The sequence below is a fragment of the Setaria viridis genome, chromosome 8 (assembly GCF_005286985.2).
Source record: "Setaria viridis chromosome 8, Setaria_viridis_v4.0, whole genome shotgun sequence".
NCBI lineage: Eukaryota > Viridiplantae > Streptophyta > Magnoliopsida > Poales > Poaceae > Setaria > Setaria viridis.
The window spans coordinates 4,621,693-4,632,156 of NC_048270.2; the positions used below are offsets into that span (position 1 = coordinate 4,621,693).

The 10,464-nt window shown below is 49.0% G+C and overlaps 1 protein-coding gene across 1 annotated transcript; it reads left to right on the forward strand.

Moving 5' to 3' along the window:
* The first annotated feature begins 898 nt into the window (after window positions 1-898).
* Window positions 899-6,358, forward strand: LOC117866903 (uncharacterized). Its single transcript, XM_072290181.1, has 3 exons — window positions 899-1,038; window positions 1,130-4,777; window positions 4,911-6,358. Exon 3 carries the CDS (start codon window positions 5,137-5,139, stop codon window positions 6,010-6,012), a length of 876 nt encoding a protein of 291 aa, XP_072146282.1. The 5' UTR covers window positions 899-1,038; window positions 1,130-4,777; window positions 4,911-5,136; the 3' UTR covers window positions 6,013-6,358.
* The last annotated feature ends 4,106 nt before the right edge of the window (window positions 6,359-10,464 follow it).

The following is a 10,464-nucleotide window of genomic DNA, read 5'->3' on the forward strand; positions in this document are numbered from 1 at the left end:
CAAATCTCTATTTCTACGACTAACAAAATAAGAGTAGAGATATTTTTCTCATGCGACCAGTAGTGCCTCCGATGGTTTTCGTCCATCTGCCGAAACAAGATCTCGGCCCTCTGATCCCGGTTGTTTCAAGCTATCACCAGAAGCAACAAAATCCAAACTATCACCTGAAGAGTATTCGAAAAGCAGCCCACATGAAGCCTAAAGTGCTAAGCAGCCCGGGAGGAGCAAATTTCATATTGGTGCATGCAAAAATGACAAATTTGCTAACATCATCCACATGCAAGGTGTGTTTGAAATTAAAAAAACATAAGTCTGAGCGTCTAAATTAAATTGTGATCGCACCATTAACCTTGTTAAAAAAGATCTTCAATAGCTTGACTTTGTTTCGATAATATTTATTTACGAACATTTTTTAGTGAAGTCGGAACATTTTTTCCTACTTCGAACAATGTTCATCAACTTGACCAAATAATTGTTTTCCATGAAAAAAATAAATGGTGGCGGCTCGGATGTGGTGCCAATGGTGTTGGAGGCAGTGACAGCGGGGTTCATCTTCAACGGCGGCCGCGTGACGCAGCTTAGGCTCCTGCACGCATCCTTCATGCTCAAGGGCAGCAGCAGCTGCGGCGGCTTGTCACTGAAATCCGATGAGAATTCTCTAACGCAGCCAGCACGTACAGGGCTTTACGTGGATATATGCTCCATCCTTTCCTTGGCCGTGTTTGCAAAAAAGGACGTTGTAAGGGAGAGCAAAGAAGATACCAAACCCTTCCTGTGATCCTGTCCCCAACCGTAACCAAACGAAGCAAGCGTCCATCACATTCCATTCCCCTGGTGCCACTGCATTGCTCTCTTATAAGTAGGAGTATCATCTATAGATTATTTAACATGGTATTAACCTAGACACCTAGTACTACATATTATACATCACTATATCAGCTCACTAACACGTGCCCAGCCGCCTGTTCTTTCGATCTCGATTGGAATTAACAATGTCCTTTCGTGACGATGAGCCACCTCCTGCAAATTCATCAGCAGGTCGACCGATCTCATCGCCGATCCTTGCAGTTCTTCTCTATTTTCTGACACACCAGCTCATTGATATCTTGGTCGTCACTGAGAAATGCAGGGCGGGAGCCAATCCACCGGGGCAGCGACAGAGTCCGGCTGAAGGCGTACAGCAACGACAAGGCGCCACTGGAGGAGAACGAGCAGCAGGTGCTCCTGGAGCTCGTCGACACGTCCTCCGCCAGCGAGCGCTCCGGGCTGGACCTCGTGGCTGTCCTGGACGTCAGCGGGAGCATGGGCGAGTACGGGAAGCTTGACAAGTTGAAGACGGCCATGAAGTTCGTTATCAGCAAGCTCGGCCCCATGGACCGCCTCTCCATCGTATCCTTCTCCAGCGTTGCCAAAAAGCTGTGCCGGCTGCACCTCATGACCGTCGACGCCAAGGAAGAGCTCAAGGGAATCGTCGAGAAGCTTTCAGCTGGCGACACTACCAACATGAGACACGGCCTCGAGATCGGCCTCGACGTCCTCGACCAACGCCTGTACAGAAGCGGCCGCGTCTCCAGCGTCGTTCTCATGTCTGATGGTGAGGAGGACTCGCCCGGTGCTAGCCTGGCCGTCGATGCCAGCGGAACAGCGGTCTACACGTTTGGTTTCGGTGAAAACCACGATGCGAAGGCATGTATATATCCCATCCATGCTATCTCATCCCTCTCCATCTATTGTTTTCTTTATGAAACAGGAGACTGAAGAATCTGCAGGTTATATTGTTAGAACTCAATCATGATGGTCTACTAGTCTAATCAACATGAACACACTAATTACAAAGTTAATCATAGCATACAAATCCGATTAGCTGAAGATGCCTCTGAACAGGCCGCTGACGACTTGTGCTTCCATGATGCAAACGCCACTGATGTGGGTGTAGAACGTCGAGATATGAATGGCCATCGGTCTTCAGAACCACTCGCGAGCTAACCTGATCGGAGGTTTTGGGCTTGGCCGTAGTTAGTTACCGCACCTTAACAAAGGGGTGGCTGTGTTTCTTGTAGCTCGTGGTGTCCTGGGACCTGGCCGTTGGGCGGTTGGATAGGCCTACCGATCATGGGCATGGCTTGGTATGGGCGGTTAGACTGAGATCAATTCCAACATATATATGTTATGATCAAGCACAAAAAAATGTTTACAAGGCAATAGAAAAAAGAGTACAAGGGTTACATGAGAGACTCAGTTATTGAACCATGTATAGCAGGAAAATATGTTTTCTTGGCAAACTTTTTCTTAAAGATACCTCTTTGTCGTTGTCAAGATCAGCGGATCAAGACTTAGACTAGTAAATTTCTTTTATGCGCGTAAGCCTCAGGTGGTTGCACGGGAGACACTGATTTAGACTGGTTCGGGCAAGGGAAGCCCTACGTCCAGTATCGAGGATGCCAGTATCGAGGAGAACAGGCAGCAGGTGCTCCTGGAGCTCGTCGACACGTCCTCCGCCAGCGAGCGCTCCGGGCTGGACCTCGTGGCTGTCCTGGACGTCAGCGGGAGCATGGGCAAGTACGGGAAGCTTGACAAGTTGAAGACGGCCATGAAGTTCGTCATCAGCAAGCTCGGCCCCACGGACCGCCTCTCCATCGTCTCCTTCTCCAGCAATGCCGACAGGCGGTGCCGGCTGAGCCTCATGACCGTCAACGCCAAGGAAGAGCTCAAGGGTATCGTCGAAGACAAGCTTTCAGCTGGCGGCACTACCAACATGAAACGCGGCCTCGAGATTGGCCTCCAGGTCCTCACCGACCGCCGGGACAAAACTGGCCGCGTCTCGGGCATCGTTCTCATGTCTGATGGTTGCGAATACCCGCGCGGTGCTAGCCTGGCCGTCGATGCCAGCCAAGAAGCGGTCTACACGTTTGGTTTCGGTAAAGATCACGATGCGGAGGCAAGTACATTGCATTCCCTAAACTCCATCCATGTTTTTTCCACTAATGGCCACGCCCGAATTTCATTACCTTTCGAGAGTAATGAAATTACAGAGTTTTAGCACGCTAATGCAAGTTTAAGTACAGCCTAAAGTACCAAAAGATAAATCTTCAGTAGCTAGACACAAAGGGCCCGCTCGCTGGAGAGTGCACACAGATTGTCTATTACAAGAACCCATCTAGCAAATGTTTTAGGGACTTTCAGACCAAGGTGTGAGTCATTTCCAGCAGCAAGCTTCTCTAGTTCGTCATCACTCATTAGCCATTCTCCTACTGGATCAGAACCGCTCCTGTATCATCCCGAGTTGCTTCATGAGAGTGAAAGTGGACTGCTGTTTGTTTCAAAGCTTCCGGTTCAGTTTGTCCTCCGGCTTTTGGAGACCTGCCCAATACAATATAGGACGAGTTTGGGAGGGCTCCGGCTCCGGTTCCGCATGCTCGCTAAGGTACGGAGAAGCCGGAGCCGCACCAAATGGTCACGGTGCCGGAACCATTTTTGGGCATCTCATGGAGGAGCCGGAGCCCTTTTGGGGCTGCATGAAGAAGCAAGAAAAAGGAGCTCCGCGGTGCGGAGCACTATGCGAGAAGCCCTCCCACCTGATCCCAAACTCACCCATAAAAGAAGATTCCTAGCAAATATTCTTAGTAGGAGATCTAATATATTTTTCTTTAATCGAAGTAGACTGAATTTCTAGATTTCCACAAAGCTCCGATAAACCTACCATATGAATCTTTTTGGCATGAGTCCAACAACTTCTGACACATACCCAAAGTTGTTCAAAGGAAGTTCGCAATCAAACTCCATACATATCTGGCTAGATAGCAATAAGAAAATTAATGTTCTACTGATTCATCCAAATTATAGAAGCTACACCTTTTATTCCCTTGCCAGTGTCTCTTTATCAAATTGTCTCTTGTCATGATAGTGTTTTGTTGAATCAACCACATAAAGATTTTTATCTTAAGAGGAATTGTTGCTTTCCAGATTTTTTTATTAGGATTCTCTATTCAGAGCTACATATGTGAGAATACAATGATTTCACAGAAAATACTCCTGATTTCCCCCAAACCCATTTAGGTATATCTTTTTCGTTTGACAAAGCACAGGATGTAAGAATACCTGTCAGCTGTCTAAATTGATTTTGAGCTCTCTCACTTAGCCACCTCCGGAAAGTAAAACTCCACCCTCTACTAGATATTTTAGCCACACTTCCTGTCTGTTGATTACATATTTCAAAGAGTTCCTTAAATTTCCCTCCAAAAGACTCTGTTCAATCCATTTCTGATTTTAACACCGTTGGTCCCTCCAAAAGACAGTGTTCAATCCATTTCTGATTTTAACAATTCTTCCTTTCTAGTAGAGATCTTTGACCTTCAGTAAATCATTCCACACAACAAAATATTTGAATATTTGATTTGTTTGCATGTACGGCTGGGCAGGTGCTGGGAGCGATCGCGAGCAAGAGCAGAGGAGGAACGTTCCACTACATCAGGGATGAGGAGAGCCTCACCATCCGCTTCGCCGAGATCCTTGCCGGCCTCCTCAGCGTCGTGGTCCGGGACCTTGAACTCGTGGTGTCAGAGCTGCCAGGCCACTCCAAGATCATCATCCAAGAGAAGGATGAGGGGGACACCGCCGAGCACGGGAGGTACCGGCAGAGGAGGCAGAACGGTAAGGTCTACATCACCTTCGGCGATCTATTCGGCGGTGAAGCTCGCAAGGTTATCATCCGCATCCTCCTCCCGGCTGTCCACAGAGGGTACCGTGCGACTGTCCTCACCGCCCAATGCTTGTATAGGTACTTGGCATCATTTGCTTATCGATCTAGCTACTCCCTCTGTCTCAAATTACAAGTCATTTTAGTTTTGTCCTAGGTTACATTTATCTAATTTTGAACAAATTTAATACTGCGTACTACTACTACACTCCAGAATCCAAGGAAAAGATTTCTACTCCCCTGGTGATCCCCTAAGATGCTTCATACACCGCACCCGATCAGCTAGTCCGGACGCCAAGAATCCGAAGGTGGAGGAGGAGGAGGACCGTCTCTTCTATGTTGACAACATAGAGGAGGCGAGTAAGACGAATGACTATGACAGCGCCCATGGCAAGCTCGAAGAGACCCACAAGGTTCTGGATGCCAAGCGGCCCAACCGCATGATCATCATCGTCAAGAATGAGCTGCAGCAGCTCCTCCAGCTGAAAACGTGGAAGGATCTCTTGGCCAGCCTACTAGCCTACAAGGTGTCGCACGATCGCCAGAGAGGCGGGCCCTTCGCCACGTCACGCATGCGCAGGTACACGGAGCAGGCCGACAAGTTTGAAAAGGATCCCAACGAGGAGCCGCCGTCGGTGGATGACGAAGTCAAGGAGGAGGCGGAGATCGCCATGAAGAGGCCGGCAACAGGTCAGCACCGGGATCCGAGGATCCTATGGAGACGACTGGAGCATAGTACCTCCGGGTGGTTGGCATGGGCGATGGTGATCCTGTGCACAGTGCTGGCCATCGGCGTCATCGTGGCCGGCGTTGCGGTGTTCGCCGTGTACATCTTCTTCAAGCCCAAGATGCCGTGCCTGGTCGTCTCGGACGCGCACCTAGTGCTGCTCCAGTATGACCAGGGTGGCACCGTTCAGAACCTGCAGATGTCAATCACCGTCCGGGCCGAGAACAACAACTCCAAGGCGGATGCCGCCTTTTCCAGCATCGACCTTGCGCTTGGGTTCCATGGTGCCGACATCGTGCTCCTGCGGGCCGAGCCGTTCGTGGTGGCAAGGAATAGCTCCTTGCCGCTGCAGTACAACGTGCTGGCGGTAGGGCCGACGCTGGGCCTGGATGGGATGCGGGCTATGGATGAGTCGCTCAAGGCGGGAATGGTGCCATTCGACCTGTTCGGCAAGGCGCGCACGCGCTGGAAGGTGGGTGTCTTCGTCAAGCTCCGGTACTGGACGCGCATCTCTTGCCGCCTCCGGTTCTTCTTCCCTGGTAATGGCACCGTTGTGCCCACCGATCGCGACAGATGCCGCTCCAGGTGACCAGGCCGCCCTAGGCCCCTACCCCCTAGCAATCAGTGCTAGCTCCTTTAACATATCCGTCATGTTAATTGATGTTGTACTTGGATGATTATATCAAACAAAACGCATACAAATACCTGCATAACTAGCAAGCTGAGATGATTAAGTATCATCTTCATGAAGTGCAAAAAATCATACAGATGAGATGGGACTGTAATAATTAGTTTCTTGGAAATAATTGTAAACCATGTTATTGAGTAATAAAAAAATATCTTGCTCACAAAAAAAGTAACAACGGCATAACTCCGAAAAAGAAAAAAAGTAACTATCTGAGCTCTTCTTATTTATGTTTCTTTTCGACGCCATAGATTTTTTCAGCATCTATCACTGAAGTTTTGCCGGTAGATAATAGTATGTTTTCAATGGAACGGTGGTGCACTTGACGGCAGACAGCAGCACCTTCCTTTTCATATCGACTTGGATCATCCGTGCCTTCCTGTCCCCATCCCCGACGACCTTAAAGCAGACGACATCAGGGTTGTCCAAGCTCACGACAGGGTGCTGTGGATGGACGCGCGGGATGCCCTCGTAGCCCGGGAGCGCCCACAGCTCCTCGCAGTCAAGCGCACCATCCTTCACCCACGTCATCGGCTTGTCCATCGATAGGTTCATGGTCCATGTGGTCACCGTGAAGGCATTGCGAGAGCGCTCGCACGAGCTCCTGCCAAAGCCACCGCAGCAGCAGCGGGGTTCGACGGCGAGGAACCTCACCGCTGCAGGGCCGGCAGCGCCCATGCTACTGGAATTGCTCAGAGGTTCCAAGTCATCGGTGTAGTATCTTGGATCATATATAGGGGAAAGCAGGCAGAGGTATATACCGGAGCATGGGGCTCGCCTCCTCCGCCATGTCGCTGACGATGAAGCTGCTGTGGTATTGGAGCCCTGCCAGCAATCCAGCTCTTGGTCAACTTTATCGCCATGGTCGTGAACGATGGGCAGTGAACGCTTGAGCTCCCACTGGCCCCTGCCGTGACGGAGCACGCAGAGGTCAGCCATGCCCCGCCGCTCACTGAAGCTGGGCATCACCTCGAGCTGAGCGACCAGGAGCTCGTCGTCACCTCGTCGCAGGACGCCGGAGTCGAGGTGAGCCAACGGGCGGCAGTAAGGGTCCCTACCGGCCGTGCCTTCCTCGTGCTTCGTGGGAACGTTCCGCGGCTGTCCCACCCAAAATTCCAGTTTTGGGCTGTGAACAATTAACACTAATAAAATAATAGATTTTTCTCATATTTATAAAATTTTCCAACAATTAGTTGCTAGCAAAGCATTTAATTATAGGAAAATTTATATTTTTTAAAAATAATAATTAATATATGTTATATAATTTTGTTTTGTGCACTCATGCCATATAGTTTGCACTAGATTTTTATTGGATGAAAAATGTATTTCAAATTTTGATCGAATTCGATTGCGTTTCAATGTTTCAATTAGATTCAAGTTAGTTTAAATCCTAAGCATATCTTGGGCCAAAACCCTTCCTATCCAAGGCCCAACCCAGCTCACCTCCTCCTTATCTCAATGACTAGTGGGCCCCGCTTGTCATCTCTATGATGCGCTGCACAGCAACGGCCAAGCTCTCGCGAAACCTCCGCAATTCCTTCTCGCACGCACGTCCACGCCGACCTCGGGAGGATCCTGATCCCTGCGCAGCTCCTCTCTTCCCTCCCTCTATAAAACGAGACGGTGCTATCCCCCTCGTCCCTTTTGCATCTGCAGCCCACCCGCTTTCCATCGGCATCTAGCAGAGCCGCCGCCGCCGTCATCATCTTGGCCCTGTCCGGTGAGTTGCCGCTGCCGCCTCTATACTTCAAGTACTGACCGTCTTATCTCCCCCTCATCTCCATCTCTGTCTTGGCCACGTCGTTGGGCCGCCAGGAAGTCACGTCGTCACGTCTCGTCGTTGTTTCGTGGCCGCAGTCAATCTCAGGGAAGAACAGATCGCCTCTCGACGTACCCTATGTCCCGAGCTCGAACCACACCGCCGCTGCCCTCCACGACGCCCTAGGTGAGACCCATCTCGCCAGCATTCCGTTTTGCCGCTTCCCATCGCTTTCCGTGCACCTAGGACGATCTGGTGTTTTCCGGTGATGTTCCGGCCATGCGCGAGCGTGCGCCCATGGTCGTGTCTGGACGCCGTCGTCCTATGCCGAGGGAAGGAGATGAGCCGGTGGCCTTTAGATCCGAAATCAAAGGCTCAGATTAGATGCTAACTTACCCCTTCGCAAACCAATCTAACAGTGCCACGTGTCTCACATGATCCTAGTCAGCACGACCACGTGGAATCCAGTCAGTGCCACGTGTGCGGCACATCAGCACCAGAGCCCAGTCAACCGTCTTTTTGCACTCCAGCCCCTGTTCTTATTGTTAATATTGCATTCTACCACCCGAATACCTTTATAATTGTTGTTCCAACCCTACTCCTTGTACTTTAACACAAAAACCCTTGTTCCTTTCCTTATTTATTCACTTTTCAGAGCCATGATATAATTCTATTTAAGCCCTTCATGACTTTAGATAATTAGGTATAGGTTCCTGAAATTTCAAACGCTTATATCTTTTTAATTGTAGCTCCGATTTAAGCGATTCTTGTGCTCACGCGTTCGTAGCAAAGCGTGCTAAACATTAGTAAGGTTTTTATCCTTAATATTGTTTGGTGTACTATTCCTTTTATTTATTGTGTGCTATTTCCGATTGCTTGCGCGTGTAGGAAGCGAGCCGTCTGTGAACCTCCAAGTTCAACAATTCAAAGTTGTTGAACACTCTTCTTCTGAAGGCAAGTGTCCTTGATCATTCTTACTCCTATTTATTTTATCTTATTAGAGTAGTTAGACTTAGTTGCATGCTGTGTCTTAAATTGGAATTCCATGTTAGGGTTTACTAGATATTTCCAACATATTTCTTGAAACCCCGGTTGGATGGTTATGGGTAGTTTCATACTTAGCTTGCAGTCCAGTTGGGTGGTTGGGCTTATAATGTTAAACCTGATTAGTTGTTTATGAAATGGGAAATGGTTGGTAATCTTTTGGTAGCAAACATGGTGATTAGGGAATCTGAGCAGGATGGATGGATCAGGTGGATGGTTCTGATTCAATTGGATTTTATTTAGTTTGTGTCGTTGACACATGGGTTGGTGCTAGTACCTGCTCGGATTGGAAGGACCGTTTCATGGACAAGTAACTGGCTTAACCGTGCAACCACAAGGGCTACATGGCTCTGGACCTTGTCAATTAAGTAGTTGTCCCACTGGTTTTCATTGTCGAATGGTTTGAGCAGCACAAGAGGGATCTTCTGCAGTGGAGGAAAATAGACTCCCTATTAGCGGTGAATCCTTAGTGGGTGTTTACCAGTGGGAAGTCATGACTTCTGAAAGACCTTGTAGTGGGACCTTGGCTGATCACCTTGGAAGTGTGAGGCGTAATGAGGAACATGACTCGTTGGTAAAGTGTGCAACCTCTGCATAGTGTAAAACTGATATATCAGCCGTGCTCACGGTCAAGAGCGGGCTTGGACTTCTTCGTGATTAGTGGAGACGGATGGTTGTTTTGGAGGCTAGGAGGTGTTACCCTGGTGTGGCTTGGATGCTGGATGGAATCCAGTGTTGGTTTTGGTGCTCGGATTGAATCCGAGGGGTTTGCTTGGTGGTTTGGAGCTTATGGTGTTGGTAGTGATCACATCTAGTAAATAGTTGCTAAGGTAATTAAGGTTTAAGATGAGTTGCTTAGGTGATTTATAACCAGAGTAAGCCTTTGTTTTGGCCTCATGTCATATAATTCCTAGACTTGCGGAGTACATTTCGATGTACCCACCATTTATCCTTTCAACCCCTGCTATGTTTTCCCTGCTGCTGCTCAAAAGCTGGAGAAGAAGTGGAGTACTAGGAAGACGATGGCTTCAACCCGAATGCTCTGTACTAGGCTAGCAATCCCTTGATTACTGCCTATGGCTCGATGGAAGACCCGCTCTGCTAGAACCCTTAAGTATATTTCTCTTTTAGACCCAAGGGTCATTTTGTATTAAACTTACGCTTATGTATGACACTGTAATGATATTCACTCATGAAGTTGCCGTATGTATGAATAAACTGATCCTGGCATATATGTGGTTTGCATTCGATTTTGGCTTTATAAAATCGGGTGTGACAGCGGTAGGAGCAGATACAGCGATGACGACGGCCCCACCCATAGGCATAGCTTTCTGCCCACGCTTCATCCGCAGGAGGGCTGCAATGACGTTGATGAGGTCACCATCCTTGACGTTGCGCACATCCTCGAAGTAATCGTAGTGGAGGAAGGAACTCACCGGCGGTGCCGCGAGGCGGAACGAGACGCGCAGGTGTTGGCTCAAGGAGGTGTAGCACTCGGCCATAGTTTTGGTGTCGGCAACCTTGGAATCCGTCCATCGGCAGTTGCAACAGTC

What these genes read in the sequence shown, in the direction of transcription:
- LOC117866903 (XM_072290181.1), top strand. Translation starts at nt 5,137, where the DNA reads ATGATCATCATCGTCAAGAATGAGCTGCAGCAGCTCCTCCAGCTGAAA.